Source organism: Amia ocellicauda, chromosome 3 (genome assembly GCF_036373705.1).
Source record: "Amia ocellicauda isolate fAmiCal2 chromosome 3, fAmiCal2.hap1, whole genome shotgun sequence".
In the NCBI taxonomy this organism is placed as follows: domain Eukaryota; kingdom Metazoa; phylum Chordata; class Actinopteri; order Amiiformes; family Amiidae; genus Amia; species Amia ocellicauda.
Window position 1 is genome coordinate 49,000,004 of NC_089852.1, and position 18,916 is coordinate 49,018,919.

Sequence of the window (18,916 nt, forward strand, 5' to 3'; positions counted from 1 at the left end):
CTGTCAGTTTCCCTCGGTCTGGGGCTCCATGCAAGATCTCACCTCGTGGAGTTTCAATGATCATGAGAACGGTGAGGAATCAGCCCAGAACTACACGGGAGGATCTTGTTAATGATCTCAAGGCAGCTGGGACCATAGTCACCAAGAAAACAATTGGTAACACACTACGCCGTGAAGGACTGAAATCCTGCAGCGCCCGCAAGGTACCCCTGCTCAAGAAAGCACATGTACAGGCCCGTCTGAAGTTTGCCAATGAACATCTGAATGATTCAGAGGAGAACTGGGTGAAAGTGTTGTGGTCAGATGAGACCAAAATCGAGCTCTTTGGCATCAACTCAACTCGCCGTGTTTGGAGGAGGAGGAATGACCCCAAGAACACCATCCCCACCGTCAAACATGGAGGTGGAAACATTATGCTTTGGGGGTGTTTTTCTGCTAAGGGGACAGGACAACTGTACCGCATCAAAGGGACGATGGACTGGGCCATGTACCATCAAATCTTGAGTGAGAACCTCCTTCCCTCAGCCAGGGCATTGAAAATGGGTCGTGGATGGGTATTCCAGCATGACAATGACCCAAAACACACAGCCAAGGCAACAAAGGAGTGGCTCAAGAAGAAGCACATTAAGGTCCTGGAGTGGCCTAGCCAGTCTCCAGACCTTAATCCCATAGAAAATCTGTGGAGGGAGCTGAAGGTTCGAGTTGCCAAATGTCAGCCTCGAAACCTTAATGACTTGGAGAGGATCTGCAAAGAGGAGTGGGACAAAATCCCTCCTGAGATGTGTGCAAACCTGGTGGCCAACTACAAGAAATGTCTGACCTCTGTGATTGCCAACAAGGGTTTTGCCACCAAGTACTAAGTCGTAGGGGTCAAATACTTATTTCCCTCATTAACATGCAAATCAATTTATAACTTTTTTGAAATGCGTTTTTCTGTATTTTTTTGTTGTTATTCTGTCTCTCACTGTTAAAATACACCTACCATTAAAATTATAGACTGATCATTTCTTTGTCAGTGGGCAAACGTACAAAATCAGCAGGGGATCAAATACTTTTTTCCCTCTGAGGCTAATCCTTTCATCAATGCTTCTAAAAGTAAATTAATTTGTTTCAACTTGCAGAGATCATTGATGCAGAAAGGAGGTTGTGGACAGTGTTCTCAGTTCTGGCCACTGTGTGTGGAAAAGCATCGCAACAGGGCAAACAGACTTGACTGCAAGGGTTAATTTAGACGGAAAGAGCTAGAATCTCATAACTTTTATCAGCAGTGCCAGAGGGAAGACTTGGTTGTGGTCTTCAAAAAAACTAAAACAAGATGGGTTCCAGCAGTTCTTTGAAAGGGCTTTCTCCCTGCAGACCTCCGAGACATTCATGCAAACTACATGAAAGTGGATTGAGAAATGCTGCGGAAAGGTTTCACATTTGGAAATGTTGACCAAGGCCACCTGCTTCGGTGCAAATTCTTTCAGGAGCAGTGCCGGAGCAATGACAAGACAAAAGACATTTCATTTCATACTAGCAAAGTTAGGAATTACATTGTAACTGCAAAATTGATGTTTTGGGGGAACTTTTCATTCATAATGACACTTTTATTTTAATTTTGTTTTGTATTCTCACAGGTTTCCTCTGACCTGGTGAAATTACAGCCATAGTTTGGTTACTATGAACAGCATGCCAGTGACACTATGTTTTGCGAGTCTAGACAGGTGGCATAGTTGGTGTGACCCAGGAGGGCAACAACTCTCAGCCACGGGTTTCTAATTCTTTACATTCTTAAGTACAGGTGACAAAACAATACAATCAAAAATATGTTGCATTTCCTCTAAGAAGCCAATAATTTAAAAGACACAGTTTAAATTCAAAGTAATTTAGTCATTCAGTTTTTCATGAACTGGTTATTTGCATTAGTCCTTTGATGGGAGGAAATGCACAAGTTCTAAAAGTTTCCATTGTGGATGTCTTGTGTAACTCTGGGCTACAATGCTGAGCACAGTCTTGCATTTATTTTCTTTCATCTTTTGTGACTTAGGAGCTGTCATTGTGTTGTATAGCTGGCCCTAGCTAATCACAACTGAATAAAATATGAGCAGTTGTTTTAGCTCTGAAATAAATGTGAAAACATATAATGCAAACTCACACAGAATATAAATATTTATTCTTTAAGGGTTTCATGACATAAAAATATTTGTACACATTTGCAGCACCGTAAAAAAAGTCCCAGTGTACTATTTGTCTTTTGCTAGAAAGGTCAGCTGAACACTGAGGGGGGGGGACACAAGAAAATAAATGAAAATAATTAAAAAAAAAAATGATGGTCCATATCTACAGCTCATGTAAATTTCATAGACAAAAAATAATGCGGCCCCATCAGAGAACAGATAGTTGTATATGAGGAAGTAAATGAATATAGTTTTATTAAAGAGAAAATTAATTTGTAAAGCTGATTCATTGATGAAATCACAGCAACTGAGGCAAAAATGTCAAGTTGGGCCAGATTGGCTTCCTCTTGCTTTCAAATTTGAACTCTACATATTGCTACATATATTCAGGTAGTGTAGTGATACTTTAACGGAAAGGGATTGACTGCTGACAGATTTACAGATACAATCAGACATAAATACACATCTTTACATAATATACAAAAAGCATGCAGAAGATAACCCATTAATAGCTTGGAGTTTCTGAAAATGTGCTCTCTTCAATATATATACATATATATTTAAGGCTTTTATAAAATTGATGCCTGGAAAAAAATAAACCGGAAGAAACCCTCTATATCAATAACATTTTAAGACTGTGCATTCATTTAAAATGGCTTTTGATCCTATTAGGCATTCAAACACATGTCAGATCAGTCTCAAGCTCTAATACTACTTCTGAGTTTTTACAGTTCTGCTCTTGGTATATACTTGGGTGAACAGATTTGTTTAATTCAGCAAAGGAATCCTCTCTGGAAAAGATGAAGGGCAGTGGCGTGCTTGAGTAACGTTTTGAAAAGGTTGTCAAATAGAAGAATTGATCTAAAATGGAAAAATACAGATATAGTATTTGCACACTTCTATGCGAAAAGACTCAGATCACTGATTTGAAGATTTCAAGAGCAAAGCAGTAACATTGTTTAATAAATTAACATATGTTTTCGGATTCACCCATTCCCTCCAAAATTGAAATTCTGGTATTTAGGAGATTTGTACATTGTAGATCAGGTTACCTGTCTAGTGTCAAAATGCAGGCTATTTCTCAATGAGTCAGAAGTCTGGAATCTCCTCATTTTCAATCTAATGCACATTTGGGCTGTTGTCTGGCCACATGAGCCTATAAAATCATATCTACCCCTGTTGTATTCTGTAACCTGGTAAGATGATTGGTTGCATGTTTTACTTTACAACTGTGGAGAATCCTATCAATGCTCTGATTGAACCACCTAGCAGTATTAGGTGTTTAACGCAACGAACAAATGAATAGATATACTAATGTTCAAACTAAACGAAACATTCAAATAAATGAAAAAAACAAGCACAATTCGAACTCAAAGTCAATCTTTTCCTTGTACATTTAATACAAGATTCAATTAGTGTAGGTGTGACACTCATTTTGTGTTGAATAATGTTTAGTTTAGGGGGAACATAAACAACAACGTGTCTCCACATTTTGCGAAAGTGTGGACCAAGCTGGAAATCCTAGCACATGTAAAGTCTCCAAAATTGAGTATATTTAGTTCTGTGGCATATGTATATCAAAGAAGGATGAAATTAGTTATCAAAAATAGAAATATGGACAGACGTAAAGCTATTTGTGCTGAGCTCTTTCACACACAAACATGTAAGCAATTCAGCACAGGAAATACATGGTACATCAAAGCACAAAGTCCCAACACACAAAATCAACTCATTTGGTTTGTCCGTGCTTGTTTTTGTTGTGGTTGTCGGTTTTGGTGTTGCGTGTCCCACAGCTATTTTGGAGTACAACATAAAACCCAAGCCAGTGTTAAATAATAAGTCACAGCATTTTGTGGTGAGCAGGGTCTGTCCTTGTTGTTATATATTTAAAGATGATTTAAACGGTTTTCTGCGGCAGTCTGTCAGCACAATGTTTTGAGGGCCCCGGAAGCACAGATGAGAGTCTGCATGTGGTATGACGGGAGGGCCGCGGCAGAGTTTATTTCCAGGGGAGGATCAGCTTTGCAACTAAGGTTGTGATTCCTTTTCTTCAGCATCTGCCCAATACCCATCGTGGGGAACTTCCCTCGGTTCTTGGGGCTCTCCAGCTCGGTGCTCGCTGTGCTGGGCGAAGTGGTGGAGGCCGATGAGGACCAGTCCGACTTTGAAGGGCTTGTCTTGTCCGGTGTGGGGATAGCTGGTGGGCTGGGGATGGTGGCTTTCTTCAGGTAAGGACTGTTTGGTTGGAAGGCAGGGGCCTGGGGGTGGTCCGCAGCACCCCTGTATGAATAAGGGAAGTTTGTGAATTTGAAACGTGGTGCTGGCCGAGTGCGGTCCAACTCTCGAGCAGAGGAGTCCCAAGAATTCCCAGCGTGGGCGGTGGCAGCGGCATCCTGGTTTTCTTTGCCTGAAGGGACGCCACCCTGCTGGTGTGCCTCAAGGCGCCGTAGGGGCTGGGGAGTGCGAGGATAAAGAGGGTGCATCTCCAGGTATTCCAAGGAAGACGACGCCACACTTCCACCAGCGCTGAGCTTCGAGTCGTTGCCACAGGGGGCGGTGCGGAGCAGGCCTGAGGGAGACACAGGGGAACACGTTAATTGGTTGAAACTTGAGTTTTACAAAAAGAACGATTCGTATATATTGTGGCTGCAGGGTCGGCTCCCATTTTTATAGTCAAGATGTGCATGCCTTTGAATATAATTAACCGCCATATTTGTATGCGATTTTTTGTTGTAATATACATAGGCTACTGTTACTTGCAGTGTAGCAGGCCTGTACAATGTGCTCCTTTTACTGTTGGCCCTTCTCTACTGTATATAGCGATTACATATTCTCGTCTGTCAAGCAATAGTGCATAATTTAAAAAACACAAAGTTATTAGGGTTTTCAGTATGCACTATGTAAGCCTCCTATTTGTTTCTGTGTTTCTAGATGCACTGCTGCCCTGTTTATAATTTCGGAGGCCTGCAATAAAACTGAAGCTGTTTGTACAATATTTGTGACTTTTTTCGCTATATCCCGGCCCTCGATATATTGCATATTGTTTTGGACCTAAATATAATTCAAATATAACTAAGAGTTCTCTGTGTTTCAGGACTGTTAAGTGGGATTCTTGCACAATATTCAAATATGACTGCAAGGGTTTCTGAGAGGCTTTGAATAATATTGATATATTTTTTTAAGGTTTTTGCATAACTAGTTCAAATATTCAGCTGCACAAGCTGTTCCCCATATCAGGTGTCAGCAGTCTATTTATTAGGGTTGGGAAGCCTTTGTCCAGCTACGCCACAACCTATGATTTTTTTTAGTCCACGATTAATTTAAAATGACTTCATAACTAATATGTTTAGGTTCAGTGAAGCATGTTATTTCTACAGTTATTTCTGCTTAAATTATCTGAATTCAATTGTCCCCCGTCTTCAGAAATGGCTCATTTAAAGGTCACTCTGTAAAGGCTGCTAAATTTTGTGGCTCTCCAGGGTAGGTTTGGCCACCCCTGGAGTATATAATATCAGAAACACATGGAATGACTGCAGCTATAGGCTCGAGGTTTATGTTTTTATTTCTGTGAGCCTGGGTCTGTTTCCATAGTAGTAAATCAGTCACGAATGACCTGCAGGTCAATCTAGCCATCAGCAAGGCCAGATACAAAACGTTCTTACTCCAGAGCTGTGGGTCTGGTTTTTTTTTTTCCTTCGGGGAATTTCATAGAATTTCCAGAAAACAGTGGCTGAGATAAATCCATTATTTAAATTGAGTGCTAATTTGAATGGTTGGAATTTGCGTTGTTTTTAGAACAGCGGTATCGATCATAATCTCCTTCATGTGCACATAACATCTTATTTTTATATTTGGATCTATTTTTTTTCTAATAGAGGAAATGATAAATCAGAAATGGATCTCACCTCTCTCCAGCTGAATGGCTTTCTGTTTCTTTTCCTTCTGCAGGCCCTTGTTCGGGGCAAGATAAGAAGGAGTCTGTTTTTGTGGAAGAGCCAACTTCTCGATTCTTTTAATCCAATGAGTTTGGAAGACTTCTGTTTTTCTCTCTTTTTCCATGAAATGCTTCTCCTGTAGTTACCAAGAAATGAAAATTTGAATTAATAGAGTGCTTCTGTTGTTATGGATTCCCATTGACCTATGAATTATGTATTAAATGTGAACCTATGAATTATTCACATTTTGCTTAAAATGTCCCATATTCCTATGAGATCCACTTTAATGAATGAGTTTTTTGTTCTGACATCTTACTTGTGAAAGTCTAAAACAGGGGTTTCAAACTCAATTCTTTGAGGGCCGCAGTGTCATCTAACCTGTGTTTCTACCAAGCTCCCTGGTTGCGTCATTGGTCTGATTCACTAAGTAACTTAACATTACAGTTCTCTCTCACGTTCTTTTATAGGGAGTGGCACCTTGAATCAAAAACATATTTAAGCCATCCTTGAAACATTTTAAATATGCCTAATTGATCATATGACTACACTAACGATATAACTGAGAAGACACTGTGACCCTCCAGGAGCTGAGTTTGAAACCCCCTGTATAAAACATGACATTGCATCTGATCAGACCACACAATTCTACAGACACATGTAGGGAAGCTGCTCTCATGATTAGGCTGATACTCACATGGAATTCCCTGGACAGCCTCTTCATCTTGTTGTTCAGGAGGAAATAGACGGCCAGGGTGTGACAGGCCCTGTTAGTCAGCACAGCACTGAGGACCTCGCTGTGCTTGAACCCCAGCCGCTCGGTCATGTGCAGCAGCACGTTGTGGTTGATCTCCTTAATGTGTATCCTGGCCAGAGGAAACATAGTCCAACAAGCTCAGTAAACATCCATCTACCTTGCCATCCATCTATTTTAACACAATTAAAAGGCAATGCATCTATTGAAAATATTTATATATTTGGTTATGATTAACTATATTATTTTAATCTTGATTGAACAGTGGTGTACCTGTTTAGATAAGGACTTCCACATTGAGAGCTTCCAAGTCTAAGCCAGGGGTCAGTCATGACTTGATGGATATTTGGCCTCTTGGTTGGGTCTGGTTCCAGCAGACTTCTTAACATGTTGACTGCAGCTGCGGACAGAATACAAAATTATTACTATTATTGATTTATACCTTTTTCCACAATGACTGACACTGAAAAACAACTGCATAACCAACTGCCTTTACAGGGAGTTGCACAGTGCACAAGTGACAGAGTAGAATTGATTTGACAAAAACAAATCTTCACAACACAACACCAAGCAATGATACAGTGAAATACAGGACAGCAACAACAACAAATGGGGTGAATGAATAAAATACACTGGATGTATTACAACTAAGTAAATGGCAGTACAAAGCAGGCTTCAGAAGCGCAAAACACTGGCCCTTTTATTAGGCTTTGTTTGTTACTGCTGTAGATTTTCGCTTATTCTCAACACAGTGCTGGGAGGGTTTGGCGTTTTGTTTTATGAGCAGGGTTACAAATGAAATGGGTGACTATGCATCTATTCTCAGATCACAGGAATTGTAAAGAATGGCTCCTGTAATGCTGATGAAGATGAATGTGTCTCCTTTTCTGGGTTAAGATGAGGTCAACTTTGGACACACGCACCAAAGACATAGATAAAGATTCACCCCCTTTGCTGCCCTGTTACACTGTTGTTTATATTGGATCAGGTGAACTATGCTTTACAGAACAGTACAAAAATAACAAATAGATTCATGTTGGCCAATAATGACAGAACAGCTTGCTGGAACTAGGTATAAGATTCCTCTAAGGATCATTTAACACTTACATTTGTTTATTTAATAGGTAAACTATTTATTAAGAGGTGTAAACTTAAATATTTGGTCCCTGTTAGGGCTGGACCAAAAAGAGTTCAAAACTGAAAAAAAAAAAAAGTTTTATGTATTGTCCAAAGCCATTTTCTGCTACTAAAACTCGAAAGGCTATAGGTTTGTCAGTTGCGATTCGTGGGTAGGTCAAAGTTTTGATTTAGTCTAGGCTTACGAGTGTCTGTTTCTTTAGCCAAGAACAAAGAACCCATCATGGAGATCTGATGTAGGTGGTCTACATCCTGAAAGGGATTACTAAATGTCAACTCAAACGATTACTTCAGACTCAACACTCAGACTTGGATTAGGGGGCACAAGTGAATGGGGGGGCAGGCAGTTCTGCAGACTGAGAGTTTACCTAAGGTATCTAACAGTCTGCCAGATCGCATTATGGAACTGTATTATGTTGATTCCACAAGACCCATCCTGAAATGCCTTGATAACAAGACAAACAAGGGTCCCTTCTTTTGTCCTTTTTACTTTCTAAGGTCAAAGCTGGTCAAATACCAGACATTTCAATCCGGTCAGTAGCTAGATTTTGTCTCAGCTGCCTTTTAAACTTTGATCATTAAATATCACAATAAGGTGGAGTATAATACCAAGCTGGCATGGGTTTGCCTATCACTGTCTTGGGTTCTTTAACTTCACTACAAAGACAGGCTTATTTCAGATTCAGACAGTGTCCCAGAACTAGTTTTTCCTGCTGACAGGCAAATAGTGTTCAGGCGTTTTTTGTTTTGTTGTCTTTATTCCCCCCAGTAAAAGCTGAAACTATACTTGACAATTGCCAGCTCGCAGTCCAAAATAAGTCTGCTTTGAATTTGTTCCTTGATGTTTTATAGCTAGGAAAATTAGCAGAGAATGTCAGAGACTAAGACACGCTTTCCCAGTTGCCAGAAATACATGACTTTTGTTTTATTTCATTTATGGAAAAACAGATAAGCTTCATAGTCACCACAGCTGGCTCCATCAGAATACAACACTTGAAGTCCATGGTAATTTTATCTGGATAATTGACAGATGACCTGTTTTTCTCTGGCTTGCTCAATCATTTATTTCTAACGAATATGGCATTACATTACTATAGTGACCATTTTGCTTGTTTTTTCCATAATGCCGGCATAAATCTTGTATAATTTGTTTTATTTTTTGCAGAAGGTTATACATTTGCATGCCACAATGTGAGCAAGGATTGTTTGCCAAAGACTAGGCCTAATCAACTTTTTAGATAATTATGGTATATTTAAATATTCCTTTTCTAAACAACTAGGGTGTATATAGAGTCAATATAAAACCAGGCATATTACTGGCTGTTGATAAATTACATATTTATATGAATATATGTATATGTATAATCTTTCAAAACAAGTATAAACCTTCAAAAAGGAAAAAATGAAACAGTCCTAATTTAAACTGTAAGTCTGAAATCTAAGCTTTTCTTGTGAAATAGCTTGGTTTTTAAAAGGATCTTGGGGTTTTACAAGGCAGATAATGTGTGTGATAATGTTGCACTATAAATTAATTGTGCCATTCAGTCGACTTTAAGAAGATGAGAAGTTATCATCAGATCAAAGTCATTGGTTACCCAGAGGAAGTGCCCCAGATATCCCTGTGTCATCATTTTAAAGTGTTACTGTGATCATAAATAAATTGACAAAATGTCCATAGCCAAGATAAACAGATATTCTACATCACAATTGAATTTGTCAAGTCTTTAATTTCTCCTTGTGATTCCCAAAGGGTGATTCATCCACACCTGTGATGTCAATTTCATATCCATTGTGATATCTCTTGCATTGTTGAGCTTTGTGCATCCAAGTCTTTATTTTTGTAATTGTTCGCATAGACTACAACTGTATCAGGAGTCAATGTCTCCACTTAGAAGCAGCTGATAAACACAGGCACACACAAAATCTAGCATGACAGCAACAGCTAGAACAGCTAAGTCAAGTGAACTGAATAAAACAGTACTGTGGAAACCTAATGAATCCTGGAAGAAAGAATTTGCCAGAAATCAAAACCCTGAGAAATAACCTAGGAGAACCTGGTTTTGGAAGAGAGAAGGCCACAGATATATTTTCCCATCATTTGCCCAATTACTTCACTCTGTTGTGCGCCCGTAGTGTTCCTACCTGCTGAGAGCTGAGAGGGCAGTGGGTTCATTTCCTTATCGACCATCTTCTGGTGCATGGCTCTGAGACTGAAAGGCTCCACTGTGAAGGGCAGGGTTCCAGTCAGCATGGCATACATGTTCACACCTCTGTAAACACAGAACAAAAGGTAAATCTCACACCCTTTACAACATTACGGGCTATTATACTAAGTACTAATCTGTCTGCTCTCCTGTGAGAAGGCCCATCTCATTGTGGGGTGGAACTATTATTATTCATGTTTCGGTCACTTAAGAGTCGTTTTCAATTGGAGCAAAGGTAGCAGCCCCCTTCCCCATTGTTCAAATACTTACATGGACCAGACATCCACTTTGGGACCATACTTCTTCCTGGACAGAAGTTCAGGGGCGGCATATGCAGGACTCCCACACTGGGTACTGAAAGGATCGGAGTAACCCAAAATCCCAGCACAGTTACTCAGGCCAAAGTCTGACAAAGCAAAAAAAAGAAGACTTTGAATACCTAGATACTAAATCACTGTAGTTTATTATTAAATCTTATTATTAACTGTTCATTGCTGTTATGGGAATTCTTCAGACACAAGGCATTTGTTCATAATAACTGTGTAAATCAAAATAATTTGAACAGTTATGTGAATATAATGACAGTGAGATACCCAGTACTTCTCACAGGTAAAGATACACCCAGCAAGATACATTGTGAGTTCATTGTATTACCTATGAGTTTGATGTTGTCATCTTCATCCAGCAAAAGGTTTTCTATCTTCAGGTCTCTAAAAGAAACAAACACACATCCATTAACAATCAATACTGTGACCTTTTCTTTAATTATAATCTCTCCATAAACACAAGAAGGAATTTTAATACCAGTCGCCAATTTAAAGTGTAGTACAAGTCTTATATGTATTGCCAGGCAGTGCTTGGTGAATTTTGCACTGTCACTATGGACTTGTGGTCAGTCAGAAAGAGTAATAGCCTGAATTTCAATTAGCAACATCTAGACTGTAAGACTCCAGGTACATACTTGAATGTTGTATTCCAGGAACATAATTCTAGTGACAAAGTCTGGGTCTTGTGTTTCATAATTTGAATATTTACACATGTAGTGAATTGACATAAAGCTGCTCATTTCAGATTACAGAAGATTTTACTTTATATCACGGTATCGTTTTGTAAGTAAATCATTATTATTCTTTTAAAAGCCACTTTTGCGAGACACAGATGCAATTTAAAGAACACCTCTCAGCAGCTTTACCAATTAGTTTTGTTGCTTTTCCTTTGCTATGTCCTCCACTCTAGACATCTAACTCTGAGACGAATACAAGTCACTTAAACAGATTTAAATCCAATTATAATTTTGTTAAATTCTCTTTCTTGGTTTTCAGATTGGAAACATCGGAAACTACTGTGGCCAAAGAACAACAAATAACCAAACATCAAACATGCCAACATCAAAGCTAAGGCACACTGTATTCCCTTTAAATATGAGACCCAAAATGATGCACAACTTATAACATGCACAGTGTCCCAAATTAATTTGTGTGGAATGCATGAAATGTTTTGGTACGTCAGACAAAGGAAACATTGTCTCTTATCACAAGGACTCACAAGGGCTAGATTGTGGCGTCTGGCTCAGGAATTCTGTTCTCAAGGCTGCTCTTGAGAAACACTCTTACTCTTTCCTAGAAACCTTTGCAGAATTCATAAGACTTGGAAATTAACCTTATTAACCTTAGGTGTGCGTGTGTGATCTTCCAATTCAAAAAGCTATGAACCATCTCTAGAAAAACACGCCTTATCTCTCACAATCTATTATTTGAAGTGGTTTGAGTACATTTTGATACTGTATGTCTAGTTATATACAGAGGTAAAACTGGCCATTCATAGAGTGCTTTTTTGAAGATGACTTTGCCTCTGAGAAAAATGCTACACAAAGAGGTCTCTGAAATCAATGTAAATGTCTGGAGAGAACCTAAATTCTCCACAATGGAAAATGGCAAAAGTTGGGGCTTATCTCCCTAGGCTCGTGACTTGGGGATAGAGTTGCTTTTGAAGATACAGTCATAGTAACTCTAAACAAGGAAATTGGCCTGTCAACTTGGAAGAGAAAGTGACACCATCGCTCTTGACCAGGGAGGCAAATCTTTGGTCCCAAAGGATTCCAATCCAGCAGGTCTTAGAGGTCTCTCTGAATCCTGCATGCCTTAGCAACTGGGCAATGTGGTCACATGGGTCCAATTCAGCCAACACTGACTACAAATACGTAGTAAAGCGCTCAGATGGATTGAAAACCTGAAGTCACTGCCAAGTTCAGTAACCATCCTCGAAACGTTCACAGAATTCCGAATGGTACCCGATTTAACAAAGCTAACCATCAAGGACAATATATTTGCTGGAAGGAAAGGACTACTCCCCCCTACACCCCTGGGAGTCCCACAGTGAAAGCACAGCACAGGCCAAAGAGGAGTTGAGTACATAGGTGATGGACAGTGGAAAAGCAGTTACCTGTGGACCACGCCAGCCCGATGCAAGTGCTCCACAGCCATGACCAGCTGCCTGATATACTTCTGGGCTTCGCTTTCATCCAGCCTCTTCTTCTCATAGATCCTGTGCATCAGGTTCCCCCCGGGGCACAGCTCCATCACCAGGTAGTAGCTGTTCTCTGTTTCTAAAATGTCCAGGAGCTGCGTGATGTTGGGGTGGCGAATCATCTGCTGGATCTGGCCCTCTCGCCTCAGATTCTTCGTCACGTAGGAGTCCTTCTTGGCTTTCCTCTTGTCGATGACTTTCACTGCCACCTGAGGGGAGAGGAACAGGTGAGGCTCAATATACCTACATATACCTCAAAAGCTGGTGTAAAAAGGTGAAACAACTAAGCATTTCAAAGATAAGCGGCAGATAATTTGTCCTTATTTGGATCTGGGTTTTCTCCTCTCACTACCATGACCTCTGAGGATTCAAATTTGCAGAGTTAAGAAAGTCTGTTCCCTATCTATCCTTTTTTGTGAAGCAGACACAATGTGTGCTAACTAACTCTACCCTTTGAATGACCCTCAGCCCTTCAGGTTAGATTGATAGTCCAGTCTTCATGCCCATTAATTCTAGGCCTCTCCCTTAATATGTACCTGATAGATTCACTGTTGGTTGTAAGTGGTAATTTTATGAGGGCTTAAGTAATTCAACCACACTGTTTTCACTGGTTGACCGAGTAGACTTTTAACACACTTCGAAGTTTTAGCATTGCACTTTCTTACATCCTGAAAAGAAGTATGTACTGTATGCGGAAAATTAAATACATCTGACTGACTATCGCTAACTGTCCGACTGAAGCAATTCCATTCCATTGTCACCACTCACCAACTTTCACATCAAGGGTAAAATAATTTCAAAAGATGCCTGGTGAAAATAAATTAAAAAGGGATATTGTGTTTCGCCTTGGTTTCTCCTTGTTTTAAAATTAAGGGGCACTGTTATCTTTTACAGTTTAAAGCAATCAAATCAAACCAGATTATCATAGCACACAGGGGGACGGGTTTATCCGCCATTTCCATCTGGTTTCTCTATATGCCTCCTAAGCTCACAGAATACACTTGCAATTTGCTATACATGCAATCTCAGCTGTTGTAGTGGAGCCCCTGCTAATAGACAACTAGTCTGGGTGTGTTCGAATCAAATCATTCTTGATCTTTGACAGCTTTTTCTTTGCCGCATCTCTTGAACCAGCACAAAGAATGGAAGCCCCACACAATTACAATACTGATAGCACAGATTAAGACTGCCTTTACATAATACTTGTGGAGAGTGCACAGTGCATGTTGTGCTAGATTCAAATGCCATCTTTATTCCCCAGATGTCTGAAGCAATCAAGAATGATCTACCAGATTTGGTTTAAGAACCATTCACCCATTAAGTGCTGGGCTCCTGCATTTATCCCACGATTCTTTCGCAACCAGAGGCCAAGGAGGACTTGATATCACTTTACTCTAGGTAAAATGATGATAGAATACAGTTTAAGGATGAACAACTCAGGTCCTGGGAGCTGCAGCTCTTCCCCAACTTATTGAACCACATGTGTTTTTAATGTAACCAAACCACACTATTCTCACTAGAGATCACGTAAGGAGAACCATAAATCCTACATAACGTTGGACCTAGATGAGCTAAAAGAGTTGAGCGTTTCTGATGACCTTCATGCTACACTACCTCCTGCTAGGTATATAGAAGCATATAGAAGAAATATGTATCTAATTTTCTGAGCCATATTGACCACTTTTCCTTTTATTAACAGTTAAACAGTCTACAAACCATTAGGATGTCCATGAGTACATTATGTTTAAACAGTCAACATAAGAACGCAGAATATCTTTTAAAGTGCATATTCTCAACACTTCAGCCAAGGGAAATTTTACAGACTGAATGGGATACTATACATATATATGTATAACATCTAGTATAACATTATCAGCCACAATCCTGCTCCCTCCCACAACAAACGCATGACAATTTGTTCAGGCTGGCTTAACCCTTTGTATTTTGAATGAGAATGCCAGGCGGTGAAACCCAGTTGTGTTGTCAAATGGAAAAGCACTGCGGCTCTTGGAAACGCAAACAAAGCCATTTGGATTTTAATTGAGATGAGGACCGACGCACACTAAAGTACTTATGAATGAACGGCTTAGGGAATGAAGTACTGTGACGAAAGATTGAGTGATCATTACAGGAAAACTACCACAGACGGCTTTTCTTCCCCCCTCCAAAGCATTTGCATGAACTGTAGGCTGAGTGAAATACTTGGCTACTGTACTGTTGTCTGCACGCAATATGCATTAATTCATTCAAGGTGCAGTTACAGTTATTCACCCAAACCTTCATATTTCGTTGCAATTACATCTACAATTACACTGCATAAGTCACGTTATGAAGCCTATTCAAACCATCCAATACAGGTCTCCTAACCTATATGACTTTGGTTGTTTTTCTGGAAAAAGTGTACTGCGTAGACTTTATATACAGGTATAAAAACATTTTTCAAATAGTATACAGTATGGAAATTTCCAATAATATCACATATATAGGGACATTTATAGGTTATCTTAGTCAATCATTTTTGTTGCTAATGAGAAATAAACTTTAAGAAAGTTTCTAGGTCCTGTCCTAGGCAGTATAATCAGTCTTCTATAGGCTAATCGCTTCTTAATTGAGTCACCTCTCTAAGCTCCACTGATGCAGACATTATCTAATATTGTGGGATGAGCCATTGACCTGGGACTCTGTGGGCATTTCCTGTTATTGATTTACATCTGGTGATATGGGGCGAATCTCAGGTAGCCTATAAACATTGTTTTTATATTGGTGTCACTGAATCTACAAGCCAATAAACACTATGACATTCTTCCTAAAGGGAGCTGTTCTGCTCTGTCTTTCGTAGCTAACACAAATATTGAATTCCTGTAAACATTGTTTTAGCCAAAGTAATAAAACATTTTCATTACATAGTATACTTACTTGAATTTAAGCAATATACTACTACTCTACTACTACAACACTACTACTACTACTACTACTACTACTACTACTACTACTAATAATAATAATAATAATGTAGTGAGGTTGACATATCTCTTTTTCAAAACGCTTTTTAAAATAAACACTTAATTACAATGTTGGAGAGTATATACAGGCTGAGGCTACACATACAGTTGCTACATTATGACGCATACTCTTTAAAATAGTTTAACACATACAATTGCACGTTAACACCCAGTTGTAACCAACGCCTAAAAAGTGATTCACCGGCACTCGAATTTTTACAATAGCCTACCACAATACTCAGTTTAATGTAACAGTTACTATGTGTTCCTTGTTTGTTTGTATTGCTTTATTTAAAAAAAAAAACACCCAACCAACCAAAAATTACTATATGCTAAATTTAGAATTGTCTTCAAAGGCTACACTGTAACTTGTCAGTTTAGTTACAAATCTAAGGAAAAATACATGCAGCTTACTATGAGTGAAGGCACACCATATTTTATCATCTATGTCTGTGATCAATTGGAAACTAGAATTCAGAGGTCTTAAAAATTCCATTATTCTCCTGATCAATATATAAAAAAACGTACCTTTTCCCCGACCATCACATGCAGCCCCTCTCTAACTTTGGCGAAGGAGCCCTCTCCCAGCTTCCTTCCGATCAGGTAATTCCCCACTCTTTTGGTATGGTAGAAAGTGCGCAGACTGTCCCTGGAAGGACCCCCAGAGAAAGAGGGGAAGCTCGTCTCGATGGGAATACAGGGGGTCTTCAGCCCAAAGAGACGGGGCGCGTCGTGCAGCATGTCCCTGACAGCCGCGGGCATCCTGCTTCAGTGCGCTAACACTGCGGGAAAGCCGCAGCCGCCTTTGAGCTCAGGAGGGATAAGCACTGTCAGCAAGGGGCATCTGAAGAAAAAAAAAAAAACCAGTTTGCACACTATCGCTGATGCACAATCCTCTGCGCGCTGTGCGATCCTCACCACCTGTTCAATCCAGGCTTCACACTCTAAACCAAGGCACCATTCAGAGTTTTCCAAATTCAGTACATACATACATGCGCCTGATATTTGAGACAAAAATAAAAAGGGTCCGACTGCAGTTCATCATTGAATAGCGCAGTTCACTCCAGGTTGTTTGCGTGTTTCTGCCAGCGCAACATCCCAAAGAACGCAACGCTCTCCTTGCGCGTTAAGCTGCTCTTTGCGCGACCGCCGGGCGACACTGAGGCGCTGCTTTTGCGAGCAGAAAGCCTCATTCTGTGAGGGCTGGAGTAATTTAATCCGCTCGCAGTCCGCGCCAGCAGATGTGATGTGAGCCCCCGCCTGTAAATCTTTCAGATCTCACCCCCCTTCCCTTCTCACCGATGATAACAAAGGAAATCACCCGAACTGCACTAGAAACTTTCAGTTTCACACACGCTTCTTCTCCGTTTTGGGACATGCAAAGTGTCAAAAGACGTTCGTCGTGGTGTTCTCTAATAGGACCCCCCTATTATATGGGTGTTAAAAAGAGGGTCCCATATCTTCAGCTATGTCTAGGAATGTAGCATTAGGCAACATTAAATTGCACAAATATAAAAGTTTTCAATTGCCTACATTATTAGCACAAGTAGCTGTTCCCTAGAAATGGTATACTTCCATAAACATGTTTGATTATAAAATAATACAAGTAAATTAAATTACACCAGTTTGTATACTATTTTTAATACAATAATATGCTACAATTATTCTTAATGTTGCATGGTCATTCATTTAGCACTGAAAAAAATATATATGCTAAACTGTGTCTATTTAATTAGCTTATTTCTTCTTATTATATTTTTTTCTCAAGTGTGTGTGTGTGTGTGTTGTTACTTCCAGCTAAACATGGTTGTTTTCAGACTGTGTCCCCCAGGGTTCATTCTCTGGCCCAGCTGGGAGTGGCAGTTGTAGCAGTGATGTACAACGCTAGCTGAGGTATAGCACTGGTCATCTGCTCCCCAAGGAACTGCACAGATAAACAGGCCGGGAGATGGAGAAGAGACTGGAGAATGCAACGAAGAGTTAACACACATACGCAATCAAGGGATACTTCAAAGACATGCCCGGCAATAGAAATAACTTAGACAAAACAGGTCAGCTACAGTTCAACAGTCACCAGTTCTCATCAGGTTAATTTTGCTTGCATTACCACTATGTAGTTGGGTGTATAGGAGTATATTTATGTATTCCAGCCCTACCCCAAACTCTAATCTTAATACAGTATCTGACTTCATGGTTACTTTTGTATTTAATGGGGGCTCCTTTAGTGACAGAAACTCCTTGAGTTACCCTCTGCCTGTTTGTCAGTTCTTTACTAATAATGTGTTGTGATCTCTGACCTTAGTCTTTGCTTTTGACACTAGTCGGACTCGGCAAACTGTAGTGTCAAAGCTACCATAATAATGAGAAATAACACATGGGCATAGTCTTTAGGTGCCAAAGTGCACTTAAGTAGTTTCTGGTGGCATTGTGAAACCAGCATTGTTTGAGCCTATGTGTAGCTTCATTACTTTAATGAACCTTTAAGGTTACCCCTTAGTTGAGATATCTTCTTTATATGCCTCCCTTTTGTTATAGCTATCATTAACACTGAATGGTCATAACTGCAGTACTAGACCTCTTTACTCCTCCATATTCCCAAGCCTTCTGTTTATTTCTAAAATTTGTACATGAGAACATAATTAAGGATAGTAATGGCAAGTGACATTTTTTTTTAAGCAGCCACATAATCTCACATAACCTACACTTAAAAGCTGGAGAACAACACAACCTGGTGGAAAATCTACATACTACAAGAGAGAGATTGCAAATTGATTCCCACAGACTTATGATGAGCCATTCAATTGTATAGCCATTAAATTGCTGCTCTTTTTATTTTGATTCTTCTTTAAGTGAGTCAGAGTATTATTTAATGCAATTGCATGTGTTTAATTATCCATTACTATTCATCACATTAGCTCTTCAGGTTGTATGTCTGAAATAGCAGCGTCTTAAAAATGCTGGAAGAAACAGGTGTGCATAGCTCATATTAATTTAGGGCAATCTTCAAGACTGCTATATGAACAGCTGATCAGCTTAATCTTAGTGCTTACAAGGTCAAGCAGATGGAATTGTATACAGGAGACATGCTGTGTTCAGGTTTGCTTTTGATTTGTTTGTTTGTTTTCATTAAACAAACGGCAACCCCGGAGTGTACAAATAAAAGACTCACACAGTATTTGTGTCTGGCATGGTAAATCTTTTT

At 39.6% G+C, this 18,916-nt stretch overlaps 1 protein-coding gene across 1 annotated transcript; it reads right to left on the reverse strand.

Annotated features, from left to right (window-relative positions):
• Nucleotides 1-2,133: 2,133 nt before the first annotated feature.
• hunk (hormonally up-regulated Neu-associated kinase) lies at nt 2,134-16,926 on the reverse strand. Its single transcript, XM_066699830.1, has 9 exons — nt 16,243-16,926; nt 12,629-12,921; nt 10,841-10,896; nt 10,457-10,592; nt 10,125-10,252; nt 7,119-7,245; nt 6,789-6,957; nt 6,065-6,230; nt 2,134-4,728 (listed from the first exon to the last, which is right to left on the reverse strand). Exons 1-9 carry the CDS (start codon nt 16,474-16,476, stop codon nt 4,082-4,084), a joined length of 1,956 nt encoding a protein of 651 aa, XP_066555927.1. The 5' UTR covers nt 16,477-16,926; the 3' UTR covers nt 2,134-4,081.
• Between the last annotated feature and the right edge of the window lie 1,990 nt (nt 16,927-18,916).

What these genes read in the sequence shown, in the direction of transcription:
- hunk (XM_066699830.1), bottom strand. Translation starts at nt 16,476, where the DNA reads ATGCCCGCGGCTGTCAGGGACATGCTGCACGACGCGCCCCGTCTCTTT. An exon ending in GCCCTCTCAGCTCTCAGCAG is followed by an intron (nt 7,246 to 10,124) that starts GTAGGAACACTA and finishes TTCTGTCCGCAG; the next exon opens with CTGCAGTCAACATGTTAAGA. An exon ending in AGCCATTCAGCTGGAGAGAG is followed by an intron (nt 4,729 to 6,064) that starts GTGAGATCCATT and finishes TGTCTCCCTCAG; the next exon opens with GCCTGCTCCGCACCGCCCCC.